The 22,818-nt window shown below is 64.5% G+C and overlaps 3 protein-coding genes across 9 annotated transcripts in view; all 3 read right to left on the bottom strand.

The window, feature by feature from the left end:
* Positions 1 to 204: 204 nt before the first annotated feature.
* LOC126643138 (N-acetyltransferase 8-like) lies at positions 205 to 3,408 on the bottom strand. Of its 3 annotated transcripts, none has more exons than XM_050321308.1 (2): positions 3,042 to 3,408; positions 205 to 1,999 (listed from the first exon to the last, which is right to left on the bottom strand). In XM_050321308.1, exon 2 carries the CDS (start codon positions 1,913 to 1,915, stop codon positions 1,238 to 1,240), a length of 678 nt encoding a protein of 225 aa, XP_050177265.1. In that variant the 5' UTR covers positions 1,916 to 1,999; positions 3,042 to 3,408; the 3' UTR covers positions 205 to 1,237. The 3 variants fall into 3 exon arrangements, with proteins under 3 accessions (XP_050177265.1, XP_050177264.1, XP_050177266.1); XM_050321307.1 differs by having other exon boundaries at positions 205 to 1,921; XM_050321309.1 differs by lacking the exon at positions 3,042 to 3,408 and adding an exon at positions 2,195 to 2,928 and having other exon boundaries at positions 205 to 2,045.
* On the bottom strand, positions 3,138 to 13,174 carry CPXM1 (carboxypeptidase X, M14 family member 1). The gene is made up of 16 exons (XM_050321505.1): positions 13,099 to 13,174; positions 10,796 to 10,888; positions 10,284 to 10,400; positions 10,043 to 10,152; positions 9,759 to 9,898; positions 9,573 to 9,657; positions 8,257 to 8,407; positions 8,005 to 8,093; positions 7,767 to 7,890; positions 7,372 to 7,568; positions 7,122 to 7,301; positions 6,512 to 6,809; positions 6,302 to 6,441; positions 5,847 to 5,949; positions 4,507 to 5,125; positions 3,138 to 3,321 (listed from the first exon to the last, which is right to left on the bottom strand). Exons 1-16 carry the CDS (start codon positions 13,172 to 13,174, stop codon positions 3,138 to 3,140), a joined length of 2,706 nt encoding a protein of 901 aa, XP_050177462.1.
* Positions 13,175 to 15,318: 2,144 nt separating this feature from the next.
* ZNF638 (zinc finger protein 638) overlaps positions 15,319 to 22,818 on the bottom strand; it is a 33,734-nt gene continuing 26,234 nt past the window's right edge. For 4 of the 5 annotated variants that reach the window (XM_050321017.1, XM_050321013.1, XM_050321014.1 and 1 more), the window contains 6 exons: positions 19,070 to 20,393; positions 18,507 to 18,560; positions 16,954 to 17,890; positions 16,700 to 16,792; positions 15,936 to 16,054; positions 15,319 to 15,598 (listed from right to left, as the gene is read on the bottom strand). In XM_050321017.1, the coding sequence (XP_050176974.1) occupies positions 15,545 to 15,598; positions 15,936 to 16,054; positions 16,700 to 16,792; positions 16,954 to 17,890; positions 18,507 to 18,560; positions 19,070 to 20,393 (2,581 nt within the window). In that variant the 3' untranslated portion in view covers positions 15,319 to 15,544. The remainder of the gene's footprint in view (positions 15,599 to 15,935; positions 16,055 to 16,699; positions 16,793 to 16,953; positions 17,891 to 18,506; positions 18,561 to 19,069; positions 20,394 to 22,818) is intronic. The other variant, XM_050321015.1, reaches the window with a different exon arrangement.

The following is a 22,818-nucleotide window of genomic DNA, read 5'->3' as shown; positions in this document are numbered from 1 at the left end:
CGTGTCCCCCGGAGTGCCCCCACCTGTCCCTCGACATGTCCTGAATCCCCCAAGATGTCCCCTGACCCCTAAAATGTCCCCTGCAATCCAAGATTACCCCTGTCCCCCAGGGTGTCCCTTGTCCCCCAAAGTGTCCCCTGTTCCCCAGGGTGTCCCTTATCCTGTGGGGGATCCCCCATTCCCCAAGATGTCTCTTGCCACACATGCTGTTCCCACAGGTCTCTCTTTATTTCCTGCTACTGGAAATCCAGGAAAGGCCCTGGTGGCGTGTCTGGGCACTGCCAACGCCCCCCAGCCACCCCACATGTGTGCCAGGGCAGGGAGCCAGGGCAGTGCCCCGTGTGCCAGGGACGGGGGCTGGAGTGCCAAGGTCGGATGCCAGAGGGGATGCCAGAGCTATGCCAAGGGTGCCAGGGCTGGGGTGCTGTGGCAGTGTCTCCTGTGCCAGGGCCGGTGTTTGGGCGCCTGGTGGTGCCTCCTGTGCCGGGGTCAGGTGCCATGGCAGTGCTGTGAGTCCCATGCTGGGGTGCCATGACAGTGCCTCATGTCCCGGGGTCACAGTGACGGCACGGCCGGTGCTGCTGTGCTGGAGCTGCAGTTCGGGTGCCACAGTGGTGCCACAGGGGCCAGGGTTGGGGTGCCATGGCAGGGCCTCATCTCCTGGGGGCACAGTGCCATGTTGGTGCTGCTGTGCTGGGGCTGGGGTGCCATGGCAGTGCCTTGTGTCCTGAGTTTGGGGTGCTGTGGTGGTGCCACAGTGGAGCCTCATGTCCCGGAGTTGGGGTGCCGTGGCAGTGCCTCGTGTGCCAGATTTGAGGTGCTATGGAAGTGCCTCGTGTGCCAAGTTTGGGGTGCTCTGGTAGTGCCGTGGTGGAGCCCCACGTCCTGGGCTCGGGTGCCATGGCTGTGCCTCACGTGCTGGGGCTGGAGTTTGGGTGCCAGGGCAGTGCCACACGTCCCAGGATCATGGGGCCATGTGGGTGCCTCGTGTGCCAGATTTGGGGCTGGGCTGCCGTGGCAGTGCCACACGTCCCAGGATCATGGGGCCATGTGGGTGCCTCGTGTGCCAGATTTGGGGCTGAGCTGCCGTGGCAGTGCCACACGTGCCAGGGTCATGGTGCCGTTTTGGTGCTGCTGTGCCAGGGCAGTGCCTGGTGGGCTGGGTTTGGGTGCCAGGGCAGTGCCACACGTCCCAGGACTCCCGCGCCGCGGCAGTGCCCCCTGTGCCCCACCGGAGCTACTTGGCCTTGTCGCCGTCGCGGGCGCCCAGGTCGCAGCGGTAGTGGAAGAGCTGGAAGTGCAGGATGGTGCCCAGCAGGTTGGGGCTGGAGGTGCCCACCCTGCGGAAGCCCTGCCCCTCGTAGAGCCGCTGCGCCGCCACCTGCACCATGGAGGTGGAGAGCACCACGGCGCCGAAGCCGCGGGCGCGGGCGAAGGCCAGCACCTCCCGGCACAGCGCCCGCGCCAGGCCCCGGCCGCGCTGCTCCCGGCTCACCGACATCCGCCGCAGCTCCAGCGCCCCGGGCGTGTCCCGCGACGGCACCGCGGCCACCATACCCACCACGGAGCCGCCCGCCTCGGCCACCCAGAAGCCGCAGCGGGGCGGCCGCAGGTACGTGCCGGGGATGTCGCACAGGTCAGTGCCCAGCGCGTCGCGCACGTATTCGGCGCTGAGGGAGCGCACGAGCAGCCAGAGCAGCACCAGCGCCAGCCCCACCGTGCCCAGCCCCAGCACCCAGGAGCCGCCGCCCGCCCGCGCCCCCACGAACAGCACCAGCAGCGCCAGCCGCGCCCGCGCCGAGCGCAGCACGTGGCGGAACCCGGCCGGGGCGTGCTCCAGGATCCCCCGCGCAAACAGCGCCCGCACCGCCTCCGAGTCCTGCTCCCGGAACGGCCGGATCCGGAACGACGCCATGGGCACCTGCGGGGGCACGGCAGCGTCAGCAGGGCACGGGGATGGCACAGCGATGGCACAGCGATGGGACAGCAATGGGGGCACCTGTGGGGTCAGGGATGGGACAGGGATGGGACAGCAATGGGGGCACCTGTGGGGTCAGGGATGGGACAGGGATGGTACAGCGATGGGACAGGGATGGAGGCACCTGTGGGGTCAGGGATGGGACAGGGATGGGACAGCGATGGAGGCACCTGTGGGGTCAGGGATGGAACAGGGATGGTACAGCAATGGGGGCACCTGTGGGGTCGGGACAGGGATGGGGTAACAGAGATCCCAGGGTCAGGATGGCACAGGGGGGGTCAGGACAGTACCCAGCTCCACAGGGACCCTCAGGGTACCCCCAGGTCCCAGCACGAGGGTGGAGCAGGGAGTGGGTCAGTGCCCACCTCCCAGGGCAGTGCCCATCTCCACAGGGACCCCCAGGGTACCTGCAGACTCATTTGTGGGACGGCACAGGGGAGCAGGGCAGTGCCATGGGGATGGGGACCCATCCCTGAGGTGGCACGGGGGGGTCAGGGCTGTGCCGGTGCCGCTCCCACCCAGGGGTCCCCTGTGACGTGGGGGGGTCCCCTGTGACCCTTGATGGATCCCAAGGGATTCATCCCCTGCTCCCGGCTGGGGAGGGTATTTAGCTGGACACCCGTGGGGGATACATGGGCTGGGGGGGACAGACGGGAAGGACAGAAGGAGCCGGGGCCGTGTCCCTCCCACCCCGAGACCCCAACACTCACTGGGAGCCCCCGAGCGGCACAGCCAGCCCAGGACAAAGGCGAGGAGTGCTGGACACTGTCCTTTGCCCGCCGTGCCCAGGGCAAAGGGACACGGGGGGGGAGAGGGGTGACACAGGGACAACAAGGGGACACGGAGGGGGATCCGAGGGGTCAGGGGGACAGATCGGCTCCGGGGCTGCTCAGGGTGGGGGGGCTCAGTTCCCCACACGGGGAAGAGGAACAGCCCCACCCTGCGCCGGGGAAGGGATTGGGGGTACCCAAACTACCCCACACCCCCGGGGGTCCGGGTCACACCCCCTTTACCCCCCGTTCCACCCGCTCCCCGGGATCCCGGCACCCCCCGCCCCCCCCACCTGCTGCTCCCGGCGCGGTCGCTCCTCAAAGCCGGGTCGCGGCTCTGCAGCTCCTCGGGGTGAACCGCGGGGTCCTCGCAGGGCCGGGGGGTCCGGTCACCTCCCCAGCACGGCCCGGGGGGTCTCTGGGGGGGTCTGTGTGTCCCGCAGCCCCCGCACTGGCCTGTGCCGGCCGCTGCCGCCGAGGAAGTGGCCGGGTCCGCTCAGCCCATCGCCCTGCAGCGCCCGGGGGAGGCTCCGGCGGCTTGGGGGGCGGGTCTCTCTCAGGTTTGGGGGGTCTCTGGTGGCAGCACGGGGGGTTTCCCCAGTTCAGCCCGTTCCCAGGCCCACGGAGGCTCCGGCGGCGCGGGGAGCGCAGGCGCGGGTGGGAAGTGCCGGCGCTGCCGTGGGGGGGATGATGCCATAAACCGATCCCGGGAAGGTGATGGGGTCACGGGGGAGGGATTGGTGGGGAGCGGCATCTGGGCAGCGCATGGGGGTCCCGGGCAGTGGTGGGGGACAGACAGAACCACTGCCCGGGCCACCCACCTCCGCCCAGTCCAGGGGATGGGGCAGCCCTGGGTCCGTACGGCGATGGAACGGACCGGGATGGGGGTCCAGCCACTCACCACGGGGTGTCCCCATGCAGGCAACTCCCACCCTCTGTCCGGGGTCTCCCGCTGGCACAGGGGGCTGGGGGGTCATCACAGCGACGCCTCGGGGGTCTGGGGTGAAATCCCCCCCCGCCCCGCGTTGGAGCCTTCCCAGGGGGATCATGAGGGGCCGTGCGGTGCTGGGGACCCCCATCGTGCGGGGAACTCCCCCCTCCCAAGAACAACTCAGCCCAGCGTGGGGAACAGTCCTTTATTTCGGGCACTGCCCGACCCGCGGGCACCGGGGCGTGGGGGCAGACGGGACACGCGGGTGGAGGTCCTGGGGGTCCCTTGGGCAGCCACGAGACCCCCAGGGGACATAGTGGCACCAGGGCCAAGCCGGACATAGCCCCCCCGCCCCGGGGAGCTGAACCCCTACCCTGGCAGGGCTCCCGGGGGGCTGAGGGGGCGCCACCCCAGCCTCTCCTTCGCACCCCGCAGACCCCCCAGTGTGGGGCACGATGGCCCGGACCCCCCGTGCCACCCCCGTGTCCGTGAGCCACCCACAGCCCGGGGGCTCGGGGGGTGCCGGTGCCCAATTCCTGTGCCGCCCCGTGTTCCCCTGAGGGCACGGTCACGGCAACGCCCTGACCCCCACTCCGTGGACACCCCACGGGCCCGGCAGCCCCTGCACCCTCTCCCAGTGCCCCATAGTCCCACCAGCCCCCAGTGTCCCCATGGCCCGGACAGCCCTATTGTGCCCATGAGCCCCCTGGTGTCCCCAGGCCCCAGCGCTCCCCACGCTGGAGAACCCGCACTGTCCCCATGAGCCCCCCGGACCCTCCCGGGGACCCCCGGAAAGCCCCCGGTGCCGGTGCCCCAGCCCCGCCCACCCCGCCGCCCGCAGCCAATGGGGACCCAGCCAGGGGAAGGGGGCGGGGCCTCGTTGTTCATCGGTGGTGGGCGGGGCTTGAGCGAGGGCACCATTGATGGACACAGATGGGGCGTGGTCTCCACCAAGGGGGCGTGGCCTCCCGTAGTTCCCACGCCTGGTGCGAGGTCGGTCCAGCCCCGTTCCCGGTCCCGTTCCCGGTCCCGTTGCCATTGCCGGTCCCCCCCAGCCCCGCAGAGGCGCAGCGGCAGCGCAGCCAACTTTACTGGGAGCCGTCCTGTCCCGCCGGGCGCTCCCACCCCGGCCCCGACCCCCGCGCCCCCCGGGCCGAACCCGCGGCCCCGGGTCACGGTGACGCTCCCGGTGACGGTCCGGCCAGTGGCCGCGGCCGTGGGCGCGCAGGCGGCGCAGGCGCTGCCGCCGCAGCCGCAGGGTTGGGTCGGGAGCCGGGCGGGACCCCCGGGACCGCCCCCGGGCCCGCTCCAGGCGGAAGCTGCAGGGGGTCGGAACGTTCTCGAAGGACACCCGGCACGGCCGCGTGGCCGCCTCGTAGCCCTCGGCCCGCGCCGTCACCTCGTACTCGCCCGGGTTCAGCAGCCGCCAATAATCCCCGTCCGAGGCTGAGGGGAGGGGGGCAGGTGCCCCCCGGGGGGTCACACACCCGTGCCCATCCCTGTGCCCATCCCTGTCCTTATCCATTATCTGTCCCCATCTCTGCCCCATTCCAGTGCTCATCCCCAACCCCATTCCATTCCCATCCCTGATCCCATTCTTGTCCCATCCCTATTTCCAACCTCTTCCCATTTCATCTCTCTTCCCATCCCCAGTCCCACTGCTGTCTCCATCCCATCCCCATTCCCAGTCTAATCCTATTTCCACTGCCATCTGCAATCCCCAGTCCCATCTCCAAATCCCATCCCCTTCCTAACCCTGTCCCCAGCCCGATCCCATTCATATCCACAATCCCATTCCAGTCCCCATCCCATCCCCATTCCCAGCCTAATCCTATTTCCATTCCCATCCACAATCCCATCCAGTTCCCAACCTGTTCTTTGCCTTTATCCTCAGCCCCAGCCCCATCCCATTCACACCCCCAATTCCATTCCTGTCCCCTTCCCATCCCCTTCCCCAGTCTAACCCTATTTCCATCCCCATCTGCAATCCCCAATCCCATCCCATCCTCAAATCCCATCTCTGTTCTTCTCCCTGTCCCCATCCCTGTTCCTTATCCTCATGCCCACCCTGTTCACATCTCCAGTCCTATTCCTGTGCCCAACCCCGTTCCCAACTTCATCCATTCCCATCCCAATGCCCTTGCTGTCCCTGTCCCATTGCCCGTACCGGTGCGGACGTCGTGGTTGATGCCATCCACGGAGATGATGGCGTTGGGGATGCCCTGCTCGGTGTCACTGTCCCGGACCACCCCCTTGATCCCTCGGTGCACCTGGGGCGGGTCCCGAGGGGTGTCAGGGGGTGCAGGTGGCACATGTTGCACCCCCCGTGCCACCCCCGTGCTGGGGACCCCCGAGCATGTCCCGCTGCCATTCTGCCAAAACCCCGACCCCTCGGTGCCCACGTCCCCCCCGGGACCCCCTGGCGTGTGCCCCCTGGGCTCAGGGAACCCCCCCAGGGGGTTTGCTGTCCCGGATGGGTCCATGACCCAGTGGTCCCATAGGCCCTGTGCCTCCAGAACCCACACCCTGGACCCCCCTCCCCTACTGTCCCCATGGTCCCAGCACCCCCGACCCCCACCCAGGACACCCCTTTCCCAGTGCCCCCCCGGCCCCCACCCCGACCTGCTCCATGAAGAGCAGCAGCGACTCGCGGTTGTTCTCCCACTCCTGGGGCAGCTCCGAGGCGTGCGGGAATTTGTCGCAGGAGAGCTCCACGGTGATCTCGAAGCAGTTGGTGTGCAGGTAGCTGAAGTCGTTCATACCTGGGCCGGACGGGGCGGGTGTCGGGGGGTGTCCAGCCCGCCCCCCGCGCCCCCCGAGTCCCCCACTCACTGCCGGCCACCGTGTGCCAGTTGGCCCCGTTGATGACGTTGCCGAGGCGGGCGAAGTCGTCGTAGTGGCAGCGCCGGCGGTCCCCGCTGGCCATGGCCAGGTTGGCGGTGGCGTAGACCGTGGCCAGCCAGCGGAACACGCCGTCGTCGGGGGTGGGGGTGAGCTCCTGCGCCTTCCAGTAGGTGCGGGTCATGTCGAAGGGGTAGGTGACCACCAGCTCCCCCCCGTGCAGGTTGGCGCTCAGCACGAACGGGAACCGCTGCATCCACGCGATCACCGCCCGCGTCTCGGGGGCCACCTGCGGGGGCTCCACGTCACGGGGGGGGCCAGGGGAAACGCTCCCGTGGACCCCCTGTCCCCGACACAGGGCTGAGACCCCCCGGGTCTGTCCCCAGCGCAGCCCTCCGGGGGGCGCAGCTCCCGGGGCGCTGGGGTGGGAGGATGTGGTGGGGAAGGGGTTTGGGGGGCTCACTGTGGTGCTGGCATGGGGGGTCAGAAGGTTTGGGGGGCTTACCCTGGCACTGGAGTGGAAGGAAGGGAAGTTTTGGGGGCTATCGGGGGGGCTCACCACGGCATCAGCATGGGACGGTGGGGGCTCGAGGGGGCTCACCGTGGCGTTGGCCTGGGTGTAGTACTCGGGGATGGGGATGTAGTGGTTGGGGAACTCGTGGGGCACCAGGTCGTTGTCCTCGGCGTCCCACAGCGCCGTGTTCAGGTCGGCGAAGTTGTGGTTGAGGTCGATGCCCTCGTAGGTCCAGCGGCCCATGGCCCAGCCCGCCAGCTCCGAGCCCTGGGGGGGCACCGGGGGCGCTGGGATGGGTCCCGGGGCAGCCCCCGGGGGTCCCGGCCCCCGTCCCTACCAGCTCGTAGGCGGTCTCGTATCCGTCGGGGTTCATGGAGGGCAGCAGGTGGATCCGGGTGTCCGTGACCAGCTGCACCACGCGGGGGTTGCCCCTCCGGAATTCCCGGCACAGGTATTCCATGAGGTTGAGCAGCAGCTCCCGGCCCAGCACCTCGTTCCCGTGCATCCCGGCCACGTAGCGGAACTCCGGCTCCCCTGCCGGGCACGGGGACGTGGCTGTGGGGGCACGGCCACCCCCGCCCTGGGGGCTGTGCCCATCTCCCTGCACCAGCCTGGGTGTTCCCAGTGACCCCATCCCCATCCTGGGCATTCCCAGCCACCCCATCCCCATCCTGCACCAGCCTGGGTGTCCCCATCTCCCTGCTCGAGGTGTCCCCGTCCCCCCGTGCCCACCGAGCTCGTGCTGCCCGGGGTGGTCCGAGATCTCCATGACGTAGAGGCGGCGGCCGCGGGAGCTGTGCCCGATGCTGTACACGCGGGTGATGTCGGGGCACTCCTCGCTCACCCGCTTCATCAGCTGGGGGGCAACGGCGTCAGGGGCACTGCGGGGGGGGAACAACACGGACCCCCTGCCCCACGCCGGGGACACGGAGATCCCCCCACCCAAACCCCACGCCCCCAGGACTGGCACCTTTCTCATCTCCTTGTAGTTGTGGTGGCGGAAATCCAGGTCGGAGGCGGGCGGGGCCTGGCTGTGCCAGGCGTAGGCATCGCTGGGGTCTGGGGGAGCCGGGTGGGCGCACAGGGGACACGGGGGACACGGTCAGAGACCCTGGGGACAGCCCAGCCCCCGCCCCTGGGGACGGCCCCGGCGGTGTGTGCCCGTGCTGGGCACCGGTGGGGCGGGGTGTGGGGACCCACAGGGCACCCCCGGGGCACCCACCGGGCAGGGGGCAGCCCAGCACCTCCGCCCGCAGGCAGATGGTGCCGTTGGGGAACCAGCTCTGCGGGTTGATGCGCAGGAACCGCCCCACCAGGGGCGTGGGCAGCAGGTTCAGCACCGGCGTCTCGGGGTCCTTGTTCGCGGGGAACACCTGGGGGGCACAGGGATGTGCCAGGGGGTCGGGGGTGGCAGAGAGCGGCCCCTCGGGGCCAAGGGGTGACAGGAGCCCTGCCAGCCCCTGAGGAGGGGCACACACACCTGAGGAGGGTGAGCCCAACGGGGCTGCAGGGGCTGGGGTGCTTGTGCTGCTCTGGCCCCCAGAACCTGCCACCCCACAGGGGGAGAGACCCCAGGGATGGGCACAGGGCCCCCCAAACCTGACTCTGACACGGCTCTGGCACAGGGACCCCCAAACCCTTCCTGGTACAGGGACCCCAAAGCCACTCCAGCTCCAGACTGCTGCGATGGGCCCTGGGCACGGCTGTGCCACTCAGTGCCACGCACGCACATGTGTGTGCCCAGAGGGGTTGGTATGTGCCCAGGGGGGTCCTGGCCCCCAGCCAGGGCGGCCCCAGGGACAAGCAGCCTTTGTGCTGGGGGGAAGTGCTGGAGGATGCCTGGGGTAGGGAGGCCAAGGGCAACAGAGCCCAGGAGCCTGGTGCCAGCTGGCACGGCTACCCCGGGGTGGTTCACCCAGCCAGGGAGGTTCACCCCAGGATGGTTTCCCCACCTGGCGCTGTTAATTCACCTGGTGCGGTTAACCCAGCATGGTTAACCCCTCTACAGCATGGTTAACCCAGCATGGTTAACCCCCTTTCCAGTATGGTTAACCCAGCATGGTTAACCCCTCTACAGCATGGTTAACCCAGCATGGTTAACCCCTCTACAGTATGGTTAACCCGGCACGGTTAACCCCTCTCCACCATGGTTAACCCAGCATGGTTAACCCCCTTTCCAGTATGGTTAACCCAGCATGGTTAACCCTCTACAGCATGGTTAACCCAGCATGGTTAACCCAGTGAGGTTAACCCCCTCTCTAGCACAGTTAAACCAGCATAATTAACCCAGCATGGTTAACCCTCCTACCATGGTTAACCCAGCATGGTTAACCCCCCAACACAGTTAACCCTGGCATGTTCAACCCACCCAGCGTGCCTCAAGTCGCCTGGCACAGTTAACCCCGGCATAGTTACCCCCCTCCAGCACAGTCACTCCCCTTGTGCCCTCGCTCTGCTCAGGCCCCCCCCGACCCCAGCGTGTGGGGGGCCCTGTAAGGCATCCCCCACTCACCCCCCCCTTCCCCTTTGAGCACCCACCGCCTCCTCAGAGCCGTTCCTGCTCGGCACCCACGCGTGGGAGTCGTTGCTGACCTGCACCTTGTAGGACGTCACCCAGTCGTACCTGGGGGACACGGGCAAGGGGGGGAGGAGGAGGAGGGAGGGCAGTCCCGGCGCCCTCCCCTTGCCCCGCCCCACCCTTCCAAACCCCCCTTTTCCCCTTACGTCCAGATGGAGTTGAGGCCCTGGGTGACGACGCCGGTGAAGCGGGTGAGGCGCCGGGCGTCCACCCGCAGCCACTGCGCCGCGTCCTCCCGCCCCGCGCACCACCCGCCGTCGAAGGGGTCCCCGTCGTACAGCCCCGACTGCGATCAGGGGGGAGAATGTGGGGTGGGGGGCACACAGACCCACGCCGGGTGGCTCGCAGCAGGCGAACACCCCACCACACGCCGCACGCCTCCGCCGCCTCCGGGGGCGGGGGCGCGTGGGTACGGTGGGGTGGGGTGTACCTGGATGTTGAGCCGGCCCCGGTGGGCGCCCAGCCCGGGCCGCTTGTGACTGGACGCGTGGAGCTGCGTGTCCTCCACCCGCAGCGATTCCAGCCCCAGTGGGGGGCACGCTGGGAGGGGAGGGGGGGTCACACAGGGATAACCCCCGTCCTGCACGGCCGGGACCCCACAAACGGGGGGTGGAGTCCCTGACGTGCCTCCCCCTCCCCTTTCCTCCCCCCACCCTCCCCCGGGCACATACGGGGCTCCTGTGGGGCGGCCGGAGCCTTCGGCCTCTTCTTCCTCACCACCTTCTTCCTCACCACCACTTTCTTCCTCACCACCACCTTCTTCCTCGTCACCACCTTTGGGGCCGGGGCTGGAGGAGGAGGAGGAGGAGGAGGGGGTGAGGTGTGTGCAGAGGGAACCCAGGGCAGGGGGGGGCTTGGGCACAACACGTGTAGCCCACCCCGACCACCCCTATATAGGGCAGGGGCACCCCCAGAGCCTGGCACGGCATTGTCCCCCCTCCTCAAGTGACACTCCCTCAGCACCCCATCATCCCCACCACCCCCTCCTCAAGTGACACCCTGCCCTTCCCCTTCCCCAAGTGCACACAGCCCTGCACACACACACACACTGCCCCCCCGCACACACATCCTTGTGCACACTCGTGAACACCCCCTCCCGTGCATCCACAGCCCTGTGCACACCCCCCGCACACCCGTGTGCTCACCCCCCGCCCCAGCTCAGCCTCAGCCCCCCACCTCCTACCTGTGGCCGCGGGGTCCCCCTCCCGCAGCCCCCCGCGCCGGAGGGCCGGGGCTGGGGGCGTCCCGCTGCCCCGCGGGGGGGTTACCGGAGTGCCTGTCGGGGGACACCCGCTGCCCTTGGGGGCCTGTCGTGGTGCCTCTTGGAGGACACTCCGCTGCTTTTAGGGGGTCCCGACGTGATGGCCCTCGGGGGGGCGGCCGTGGTGCCCCCCTGGGGGGACATCCCGCCTCCTTTGGGGGATCCCGTCCCGGAGCCTCTTGAGGGGGCGGCCGCGTGCTCCTTGGGGGACCCCGCCGCCTCTGGGGGTCCTGCCGCCGTGCCCACCCCGTGGGCTGGGCGGGGGGTCGGCAGCCCGCGGGGGCGGGGGTGGTGCGGGCGGGGCGCTGCCCGGGCGGGGGGCGGCGGGGCTCAGCAGGAGCAGCAGCAGCAGCGGGGCGAGGGCACCCCGGCATGGCCGCGGCCCTGCCTGTCCCTGCCCGCTCCTGCCTGTCCGCTCCTGCCCATCCCGGCCCTTCCCGCCCCTCCCCGCCTCCCGCGCCCCCGCCCACTCCCGCCTGGCCGGGACCCCCTCCCGCATCCTGCCCGCCCCTCTCTTCCCGCCCCCTGCCCGGGACCCCCGTCCGTTCCGTGTCCATCCCCTGCCCCCACCCCACCCGCTCCTGTCCGGGACCCCCGCCCCGCCCCGTTGAACTGTCCCGCTCCCCCCGTGTGACCTCGAACGGGGGACACGGTGTCCCCCCTGCCCACCTGCGGGCCTTGGCCCGTGTCCCCCCGTCCCCAGCACGCACAGTGTCCCCACTGGCCCCATCCCCGTGTCCCTGACGATCCCAGTACCCCCCACAGTGTCCCCCTGTCCCAGCCCTGTATCCCCACCGTCCCATCACCATGTCCTCACTGTCCCCACCCCCGGCGTGTCCCCACTGTCCCGTTCCCATGTCCCCATGCCCCCTCCCCACGCCGGGGGTGCCCGGGGGTCCCGGGGGTCCCCTCCTCGCCGCCGCCGTGGCCCCGCCGGCCGAGCCCGGGGACCCGACCGGTCCCGGAGCCGCCGGTGCGGGCAGAGGGGCCGGACCCGGAGGGGAGGGGTGGCCCGGGACCCCCGTAATGCCCCGGCTGGGAGCGGGGGGTGCGGGCCGGGGTGCCGGGTCCTGCCTCTCCCCCCACCCCCCTGCGCGGGGTCCCCCGAGCTGCCGCCAGACTCAGAGGAGCTCATTTTCCGCCCTAAAGAAACTTTCCTGGCTCGCCTTTTCCTTCTTTTATTGGGATTTTGTGGAGCAGAGGAGGGGGCAGGGAGGGAGCCACGGACACCCTGCGGGGGCAGCTCCGCGGTCACCGGGGATCCTGCAGCCCTGTGTCACCCGGGGGTGCTCCCACGGGACGGGTCCTTTGGTCCCACAACATCCCGGGGAGCTCCTTAGGGATGGGGTCCTTCGGATCTGCATCCCCCGGGGATGCCCCTCTGGGATGGGTCCCCCTAATGACCCAGAGATGCTCCTTGCCCATCCCAGGCCGGGAGCAGGGGCGGGGCTGGCACACAGGACGGAGCCATTCCCTGTCCGTGTCCCAGGGCTGGATGCTGGGAAGGGTTTTGTTCTGGCCTGAGGCATCTCCCGCATCCTGCCGAGGCCCTGGAAAGGGCCCAGGAGGGGCGGCCGTGACTCAGCCCCCACGTGACGGCACTTTCGAGGTTTGCACAAGTCCCGGCCCATCTCCGCCCGCTCCTGGCCCCATTCCCGGCTCCCGGGGCCAAGGCACACAGCCCGGCGCTGCGATTGTGCCTGCTCAGCACTTCCCGGGATGTCAGGAATTTCCTGGTGCCGTTGGCTGGGGCTCAGCGCTCCGTCCCGGCCCCCAGCGCTGCCAGAGCCCAGCGCAGAGATGCCTTAAAGGCGCCGCGGTGTGTCCTGGCAGGAATCGCACTGCCCTGGCCCCCCCAGCACCCCACAGCCACGGGGGGGTCGCCAGTGGGGCCGAACCCACCACCCACCCGTGCTGGTGCTGCTGGGACAGGCCCTGGCAGGGCAGGAGCACTGAACTCCCAGGTCCTTCCCAAAGGGATGCTCCCAATGCCAGCCCGTGCTCGTGCCTGGCATTGCCCTGACCCAGGTGCAGCCCCCGTACCTGGCCCGGCTGAACCTCCTGAGCTTCTCGTGGTGCCACCTGTCAGACGTGTCCAGGTCCCCCTGGGGGTCCCGTCCCGCTGTGGTGTCACCTGCCCCGCTCACTCCCTGTCACCTGCACATGGCGGGGACAAATCCCCCTGCAGAGGTGGGGAACAAATCCCTCTGCACGCCCAGACTCACCTGAGCCTGGGCACACCGGGGGCTGCAGGTCCAGGGGTGCCCCAGGCTGGTTCCAGAAGGTTCCAGGTGGTTCCATGGCTGTTGGGGTGCTGGGATGTCCCTTTGTGACTTGGGGGCCACTGTGACCCTGGGGGGTTTGGGGTGCAGAGCCCTGGGGTGCCACTCCCAGGACAGCCCCTCCCTGCGGAGGCAGCAGCTCCCGGGATGCCTCTGCGGCACAGGAGGATGGAGATGCCCATGGGGAAGGCAAAGCCCAGCTCCAGCCTGGCCCAGGGAATGCCGAGCCCCTGGTGCCAGGAGGGACAGGGGACAGTGGCCATGGAGGAGGAGGGGAGCCTGCAGGCCCCGGGAGCTGTGCCAGGGGGAACACGGCAGAGCCCCACAGCTATCCCAAGGGATGTGCCAGGGGGGGCACAGCAGAGCCCCACAGCTGTCCCAAGGGGTGTGCCAGGGGGGGCACAGCAGAGCCCCACAGCTGTCCCAAGGGATGTGCCAGGGGAAGGCCAACGGATACAAAGATCTGTCCCAGTGGTCAGCCCTAATCCACCGAGAGATGTCCCAAGTGGAAGAGTTCACGGAGCAGCAGCCCTGCCAGAGGAGAGCCAAGGGACACCAGGAACGGTGCCGAGGATACAGAGCACCGTCCCAGGGGGAAGGTTACACTGGCCAAGAGTTGTGCCAAGGGCAAGTCAACAGATCCCAAGGGCTGTGCCACGGGGAAGCCAAGGGATACAAAGATCTGTCCCAGTGGGAAGCCCTCATCAACCAAGAGATGTCCCACTGGGAAGACTACACGGACCAGGGGCTGGGCCAAGGGAAAGCCAGGACGTGCCAAAAGAGGGGCCAGCAGGGAGTTGGAGGAGACCCAGAGCTGTGCCAAGGGAGGGGCAGTGGATGCAGAAGTCTGTCCCAGTGGGAGGAATTAATCAACCAAGAGATGTCCCAAATGGAAGAATACATTGACCAACAGCTGTGCCAAAGGGAAGCCAAGAGACAGCAGGAACTGTGCCAAGGGCGAGTCAGTGGATACAAAGCACTGTCCCAATGGGAAGACTTAATCAGCCAGGAGATGTCCCAGATGGAAGACTTCATTGACCAAGAACTGTGCCAAGGACAAGCCAAGAGACACCAAGAGCCACCAAGAGCAGTGCCAAGGACAAGCCAAGAGACACCAAGAGCGGTGCCGGGGGGAGGTCAGTGGATCCAAAGATCTCTCCCAGTGGATAATCAACCCAGAGATGTCTCAGTGTGAAAGGCTGTACTGCCCAAGGGCTGTGCCAAGGACAAGCCAGCAGAACAGGGAACACATCTCCACTCTCCCCACCTGTGCCAGGGCTCAGCACCCTCCATTTCGGGCACATTGCCCACCTTGGCCTCCAGGGCCTTCCCCACCCCCTGCTCTCCAGCCCCTGGCACCACCCCCCCAGGATCCAGCTTAGGGAAGTTCAACTTTCCCAGGGAGTTAACCCAAACCTCCCCTTCCCCACCCACCCCACAGGGAGAAACACTGCCCGTGTGCTCCCCAGAAAGGCAGTGGGTGCCACACGCCCCAGCCACCAGGAAATAAATTATAGGAATCCAAGGAATTCCTGCTGTGGCTCCTTTGGCTTTTAGTGAGCTGGGGGAGGGGCTGGGAGCTCAGGAGGGGTCCCTGAGGTGGGAATGTCACCACAAAACACAGGGCTGGGGCAGGGTGAGACACATGGCTGGGGACAGGACAAGGGGAAAAGCCTGGAGTGCAGGGCAGGGAGTCTGGGAATCAGCAAATCATGGAATTGTTTGGGTTGGAAAAGTCCTCTGAGACCACTGAATCCAACCATCCCCCAGCACTGCCAGGGTCACCCCAGGCCATGACCCCATGTGCCACATCCACAGGGCTGTTAAATCCCCCCAGGGATGGGGACTCCCCCCTGCCCTGGGGGCACAGCCTTTTCCAGGAGGAAAAGGGCTCCCCATTCCCTCTCCTCCTGTCCCTGTTCCCTGGGAGCAAAGCCTGACCCCCCACCCAGCTCCCTCAACTCCTCAGGGAGTTGCAGAGCCAGAAGGTCTCCCCTGAGCCTCCTTTTCTCCAGGCTGAGCCCCCCCAGCTCCCTCAGCCCCTCCTTCTGCTCCAGCCCCTTCCCAGCTCTCCGCTGCAGTCGCTCCATTGATCCCCTGGATTCTCCAGCGTGACCCAGAGTTAGCAGACCCCCAGGAATGACCCCAAAGACAACCCTGGGGTAACTATACAGTGAGAACATTTATTTCCTGCGGACACTGGGACTGGTCTGTCCCACCTCGGGTGACTGGAGACACAAATCCAGCCCAGCAGCTCTGGGGTCTCCTCCCAGCTCCCATTTCCACACCACAGACGCTCCTTCGTGACCCCAAACGACCACTGGAACCCAAACACACAGAACTGAGCGGCCCCGAAGCATCGGGCACCGGAGGGTCCCTCTGTCCTCCATCACCTGGAGCTCGGCTCTTCCCCGTCGTTATCCTGCTGCTTGGCCATGAATTTCTGTGGGAACAAGGGGAGAGGACGCTGCAGGGATATCCCAGGATCATGTCCACAGACAGGGCAGGTGTCACAACAGCTGGGCTCAAGGTCAGCCGGCTCCTCCCTCTGCCAGGGTGGGATCTGCCCCAAAACAGCCCGGTCTGGCTCCCGAGGGGAATGTGGCCAAACCCCAGGGATCAGGACTTCCCACAATGACACCTGGGCATGGAACAGAAAACATTCCATACTCTCCCAGGCTGTGTGTTCCCAAACCCCCCAGGGGTGACCACGAGCTGCCAGGGAGCTCTGAGCCCCCCCGAGCCCCGGCTCTGGGGCCGTTCCCTGTCCCCAGGGGTACCTCCATGTTGTGCCGGTGCAGGGGGGTGCGGCAGTGGTTGATCATGGAGGGCTCGTCCGCGTAGAACAGGGAGCAGATCTGGCAGAAGAACCCGGCCTGGGGGACCAGCATGTCCAGAGCTGAGGGAGCAGCACACCACAGTCACCACACACAGCCCCACAAACGTCCCAACCCCACAGTCCCTCACCCAAACCCAGGAATTCGGTGCTCCTGGGCAGAAATCACAGCTTTTCAGCCTTCAAAAACCCCAGTTTGTCAATCGAGCTGGTCCCTGTGTCAATCCACACACCATTTCCATGGTCAATAACCACATCAGTTTCTGGGAATTTCTCTGGATCTGAAGGTCCCTGCAACCTCCTCGGCATCTTTTGGCCTGTGAAACGTTTTATCTCCACTCCAACGTGTGGCTCTGCAGTGTCCCACCAGCCCCATCCTTCCAGGCCATGTCCCCCAAGCCATCAGACCAGGAGCCAGATGTTCCCAGCAACTCCTTTTCCAGTTCCAGTGTTCTCAGTAGTTTTATGGAAAAGGAACACTCAGGAGGTATCCCACTGCCCTGTGCTAACACTCAATAAATTTGCCTATATTTGTACATTTTAGGAAAAAAGTCCTTTCCATGTTGAGCTTTCAATTGGGTAAACATGGATTTGGAGGAGCCAAGAAAAAAATCATGGATTCTGAGCCCTGTAGGAGTTTTCAAAGGGCAGAAAAGTCCTTCCTGCCAGGAAAGCCTGGAGAGTTTGGGGTGGTTCCTCTGGATTTACCTTTGGGAGTGCTCTGCACCTTGGGGACACCTGGAACAGCCGCTTTCTTCTGCCTGGACTCTGGTTCTGCACCTCCTGATCCCAGCTGAGCTGCTGGAGACAGAAATGCTCATTGGAATGGAATAGAATCATGGAATGGTTTGGGTTGGGAGGGACCCAAAGCCCATTGATCCCATCCCTGCCATGGGCTGGGACATTTCCCACCATCTCAGGTGGCTCCAAGCCCCGTCCAACCTGGCCCCGAGGTCCCTCACCTTTTGGCTTGGAGACTGCAGTGATTTCCTCTTCCGGATTTGGATCTCCCAAAATTCCCATTTCTTCTGGTCCTGCAACAGCAACAATGTCCTCCTCCTCTGGTCCTGCACTGGCCGCGATTTCCTCTTCTTCTGGTCCTGCGACAGCAATGATGTCCTCCTCCTCCTCCTCCTCCTCCTCGTGAGGATTCTTCCCTGAGGAAGCGCTCTCTTCCTCCTCCTCCTCGTCCCCGACTTCGTCGACTGTGACGAAGTTCAGTTCCTCCTTGAGGTGGTTGAAATCAGCCAGGAAATCGTCCTCCTCCTCGTTCACCTCGTCCAGAGTCACCAGGGGGTTGTCCTCGTTGTCCTCCTGGATCTCATCCACGGTCACCAGGGCGGTGGGGTCCTCGGGCACCTGCGAGGACGTGAAGTCCCCGGCGCCGCCCTTGCCCTCCTCGCCGTTCAGGTCCGTGGGCTCGTTCAGGGGCAGCTCCTCCACCTCCCCGATCTCATCCACCGTCACCAGGGGCTCGGCCTTCAGGTCCTGCTCCTTGAACTCGGGCTGGGAGAGGTCCCTGTGGGGGCCCAGCTCGTCCTGCTCCGAGATCTCGTCCAGGGTGAGCAGCGCCTGCGGGTCCTTCACCGCCTCCGACAGCTCCTCCTCCTCCAGCACCTCGTCCACCACCAGCAGCCCCTGGGGGTCTCCCAGCGGGGCGGGCGTGTCCTCCTCCTCCCCGATCTCATCCAGGGTGACAAAGGACGGCTCCCCCTTGGCCGCCCCGGAGCTCTTCCCTTTCCTCCTCTTGGACACGGGCTCCGACGGGCTGGCCTTGGCTCCGTCCTTCCTCTTGCCCCTGGGGGGGTTCCGCCGCGGTGCAACCGGAGACTCCACTTCTTCCACCACCTCGTCCACGGTGACAAACTCATCCAGGTTAAACGGGAACAGCTCTTCTTCCTGGCAAGTGTGGAAGTGAGAATACAAGGTTTAAATTCACCCGCAGCCTCGGGAGACACATCCACACCCTGCCTGCAGGGGGGAAAAAACAACTCAGTTTGAGGGCAGGAAAACCTGTCCAGGCCTCCAGTCCCACGTGGGAGGAGCCTTGTGCCAATTCATTTAATTTCACTCAGATTTAATCCAGGAAACCAAAGCACTTCGCAAAATCCCAGTGGATCAATGGACAGCATTCAACAGACAAAACCTCTGCCTATTGATGGATCTGGGTTCAAAGAGCTGCAGTCAAATGGTCACCCCAGCCCAAAGGATGCACCTGATTTCTTCAGCCAATTCTTCTTCATCCTGATTTCTGTTACTTTTTTTCCAAATATCCCATCCTACCCTCAGATTCCAGTGGGTACCTAACACAGGATGAGTGAAAAGCTGGACCTGAAGGCCAAGGCAAGATGGGCTTTGCTCTGTTAGAGAGCAACAAACACCAAGTCCAGTCCTCCAGCAGGAAAACAATCTAAAATTCAAAGCTTTTGTGCCTTTTCTTCCCTTTCCTTTTCAGAAACCCCCCACTTTTCCAATACCCTCTGTACCTTCACTCCCCCCGGGGTTCCATCCTTACCTCCTTCTGCTTCCCACTGCTGTCAGCGCCACTTTTCCTGCTCCCACCAGGGCCCTGCAAAATGAGAGCGAAATTCCCATGAACTGGGATCAGCCCCTGCCCTGCTCACAGGAGACAAACCCATCACCAAACACGGCTGTTTCTGGCCCCGAGGAGCTGGTCTGGGATGTCCCCACGGCTGCTCCTGCTCCAGGCTCGCCACAGCCGGCGCTCCAGGGACCGGCCACCGACCACGGGTGACACCTCAGGAGCCTCTTCTGGGTGACCAGTGCCTGTGCAGGGCTGGGCAAAGCAAATCCCAGCTCCCCAGAGGACACAGCTCAGCCCCCATCCGGAACTACTCCAAGGACTCGCAGTTATGACACAACCAACACTCACTTCCAGAACACCTCCGCAGGATTTTCCCACCAGTTCCACCCCTGTATTGCACACATGGCAGACAAAAGGAACTGGCTGCCCATCAGCTCGTATGGATTTATGGAAAAGGGAACACAGAGCCAGTGTCCCAGGCTGGGAAAAGCCTGGAGTCAGTGCCGGCAGGGGGGACCTTCCTGCCCTCTCACCTGAGCGCTGCTGGGGTCCTCCTTCGTGCCGGGTGTTCCACTCTCTCCCTCTTGGCTCTGTTTTGAACCAGCCCTAGATTCCACCTGGGAGTCCTTCTCCTGCTGGGATGAGCTCCTCCCACCGCCTCCCTGTCCATCCACTCCAGAGCTGCCGCTCCCTCTCCACTGGCCGCTCCCCGCTGCGGGCTGAGCTGCTTTGGAGGGGGTTTTCTTGTCCCCCCCTGCCTGGCCCCGGGGCTCGGCTCTGGGGGGGGGTTTCTGCTCCCCCCCTTTGCCCGGGGAGGGCTCGCTGCTCTTCGCTGGGGCCCTGGGCTTGAAGATATCCGGGATGGACACCACCGCCCTCAGGAGGGTTTTACCCACAGCAGGCTCCTTCAGCGATATGAAGGGGTTCAGGGGAGCCCCTGGGCGGGCTCTGCTGGCGTTTGCTGCTCCTGTCCCTTTGTTTTGGTGGGTCTTGACCAAGCTTCCCACGTTGCTCCCACCGACGGCACACGGCGCATCTTCCAGAGCAGCCCCAGCCTTGGCTGCTGGTTTTCCAAGCAGCTTCTCCGGCTCTGCCCCAGCCCTGTCCGAGAGCTTCCCGGGGTTCTCCTCCGCAGCGTGCCCAGGTTTGAGCGCACCCTCCTCTGCTCCAGCCACATCCAGTCTCTTCCCTGGGGCCTCCCTGGTTTTAGGGACAGGTTTCCTCTCGGCCACCGGAGCTCCTGACGTTTCAGGGTTGGTTTTCCCAGCCTCGGGAACGGGGCTCTTTCCAGGAGCACCCGCCTCGCTGGCTGGCTGGGTGACAGCAGGTGACACTGTGTCCGTGGGAGCCTCCTCAGCCCTGGGGGGCACTGCTCCAGGGGTGGCCCCCGCTGGCTCCCCGGCTGCTGGGACCACCCCACGACCTGCTGGATCCCCCTCAGCCCTGCTGGACGATCCCAGTGATTCCACAGCAGGGGCAGACGACTCTTCACCCCCCTCTTTGCCTTCCTTCTCCAGCACCTTTGGTTCAGGAGGAGCTTTAGGAGTCTCTTCCTTCCCTGCACTGGGAGGCAGCAGCGGCTTCTCCTCCGACCTCTCTCCAGGTGATTTGGTGCCAGAAGGTTTCACAGGAACACCCATCCCAGTATCCACGTCTGTCCGGGCCAGGCTTCCAGGGGATTCCCTCGCTGCTCCTCCCGGCTGGGGCTCGGGGGGCTCTGTCTGTCCCGCTGGAATCTCCTCCGTGCCACTGGAGGCGGGAATGGCTCCTCTCTTTGCCCCCCTGGGCTCTCCTGGCGGATCAGCAGCTGCTCTTGGCACCACTCCTGATCCCTCGGGAGATTTTTTCGAGCCAGCGCTAAATGCATTTAAAAGAAACAGAAGAAATCAAACCATGTTGAGAATTCTACAGTTACAGAAACCTCCCAGCGCAGCAGTGCCCAGCACTGGGATCGGGGCTGGTGCTGCCGAACGCTGAGGTGAGGAAGGTGATGGTGCTGAGGACTCACCTCAGCACCTCGTGCCCCCGCAGGGACCGCGGGCAGGCCTCCTTCCAGGAGTGCCCTGGGACCTGAGGGCTCACACGGCCCCCCAGATTTACATCCCGGAGCGGGAAAGTGAATGTACAATGAAAAGAGAGCTTCGGTGCCTCTGGATTAAGGAATTAGCAGCTTGGCTCTGTCTGCAGACGGGGCAGTCAGCAGCCCAGAGAGCTCTGCCAGGAGCAGCAGGTGTGGGTCTGGGCTCAGTTTTTGGGAAGGGAGGGGTTGCTCTGGGTTTAAACCTTGCACAAGAGGCACAGAGGCTCCTTTGGGCTCTGCTTTCCCTGGATAACCCACTGCCAGCTCTGGGATGACACAGCCCAAGGTGCCAACACAGAGGATGGAGCTTCTCAGAGGACTCCAGAGACACGATGGGCGTTATTGTTTTCTGGAGGAAAGAATTCCCCAAGAACCTTGGGAGACACTGGAGTTAGAGATGCCTGTGCCTGTTATCCCACAAAGCTCCAGCAAAGGAGCATCCAGCACCTCCCGCTTCAGTCAGACCCCTCCAGCAAGGGATGGAGCCGGACAGAACGGACTCAGCTCAGGGAAGTGGCCAAGGTGAGGGAGAAGGAGATGAAGAGACAAACATGGAGCAACAGGAAAATTCAGTAAGAAGAGGAAGATTCAGTAAGAGCAGGTAAATCCATTCATATGGTGCAAACACCAGCTCCAGGGGAGGGTATGGAGACAAAACACGTGGACAGAAGAGAAGGGATGGGAATTCTGCTCCCAGACCCTTCCCAGCACCAGTGTTAACACTGGCATATGGAAAAGCCCTGCCTGTCACCAGTGGCAGCAGGGCTGGGGACACTCCTGCCCTCAGTCCCTCCTCTGCTCTCCATGCCATGGGCTTGGTCCCCTCAGCCGGGACACAGAAGGGATCCTGACATCAATTAAACATTCCTGTTTGTGTCCACGTATTTTCCTCTTCTGTCTGAGCATCTTTCACTGGGACTTCCTGAAGTCTCCCCTGCCTGTGGAGCAGGACACGACCTAGGGCAGTCAGGGCCCAAAGTGCAGCTCAGGCCCAGGGTAAGATTTGAATTAAATAAAGCTCCAGCCCTGCCCTCACAGCTCTGCAGAGGCTTTTCCGGGAGGGAATGGAGAAGTGCCTGGGAACAAGGATGATACACCAAGCACAGGGCTCAGCACACCTGGATTATCACAGCTGAGTGAGGCATCACTCCCTGGGTCCTGAGGACTTTGTTTTGTGATGCCAACACCCACCCTGGGCCTTCCCAGGGCCCTGGGGGGCCCCAAAACCCACCCGTGGGCTCAGACCAGGCTGAGAGGCAGAGAGAGATGGGCAGGGGGAGAGGAGGGACCCCCAGGAAGCATCCTGGGATCACCTGCCAGGCACTGCCTGCACAGGGATGTAAGGGGTGAATCCAGCCCCTGTCCCAGCCGTGCCAGCACAGAGCCTGGGCCACATCCTGCTCCATACCCAGCAAATCAGCAGTCAAAGGAGCAGTGGGATGAGCCAGGATAACCAACCTGGATGAGACACCCCCAGCTGTTCTGGTTGAGGAAAACAAATCCCAGAAAAAGGCAGCCAGGAAAGCACATCAGTGCTCAGCCCAAGCGTGAGGAATTCCCAGCTCAGGTGAACTTCCAGAGGTTCTTCAGTCCCTTCTGCTCCCCGAATTTCAATAATCCCTCCCTCTCCAGAAACACAGGGAAGGTCTTCAGATCTATAATGGTATTTAAAGATGTTTTCTGCTTCTTAGGAAATGAACTAAAAAAACTGAGTCCCGAGGGCTCAGAAGGAGAAGAAAGGAGAACTGTGGAGTAGGATAATCGTAGGGAAAACAGCAGCTTTCCATGTGTTCAGCAGCCACAGCAGGGCTGGGATTCATGGAAGAGTCACCTGTTCACCAGGAATTAATGGCACTAGTGAAAGCCCCCCTGGCTGGAACCAAAAAGTTCCCTGTGTGGCTGCAAAGCTGTGAGGAAGAGATGGTTTGGGAACTAAATGCTCCCAAAATGGAGGAGTTTCAGGGAATAAGGAATGACAACTCGACTTCTGAAAGGAATGGGGTTCTGGAAATATAGAGCAGTATATATATAGAGAGAGTATAACGGCATGACTTGAAATTTAGGACCATTATTACAGAGTTTTGGGATTTTTTTAACAATAAAACTTTTCCAGAAATACGGATTTGAGTGACAGAAAGTGATTTAAGTCATATTTGTTAACAAAAACTTATAATGTTCTACCCATTTATAAAACAATTCATG

This window comes from Myiozetetes cayanensis, unplaced genomic scaffold, assembly GCF_022539395.1.
Source record: "Myiozetetes cayanensis isolate MyiCay16 unplaced genomic scaffold, myiCay2020 scf26, whole genome shotgun sequence".
Lineage (NCBI taxonomy): Eukaryota > Metazoa > Chordata > Aves > Passeriformes > Tyrannidae > Myiozetetes > Myiozetetes cayanensis.
This window is presented reverse-complemented; position numbering and strand designations above follow the sequence as displayed.

Coding starts and splice junctions, on each gene's coding strand:
- CPXM1 (XM_050321505.1), bottom strand. CDS start 13,174: ATGGAACCACCTGGAACCTTCTGGAACCAGCCTGGGGCACCCCTGGAC. Junction 10,889..13,098: donor CCCGGTGTGCCCAGGCTCAG/GTGAGTCTGGGC, acceptor GTCCCCCGACAG/GCACTCCGGTAACCCCCCCG. Junction 7,569..7,766: donor CCCCGGGCAGCACGAGCTCG/GTGGGCACGGGG, acceptor CGTGCCCGGCAG/GGGAGCCGGAGTTCCGCTAC.
- LOC126643138 (XM_050321308.1), bottom strand. CDS start 1,915: ATGGCGTCGTTCCGGATCCGGCCGTTCCGGGAGCAGGACTCGGAGGCG.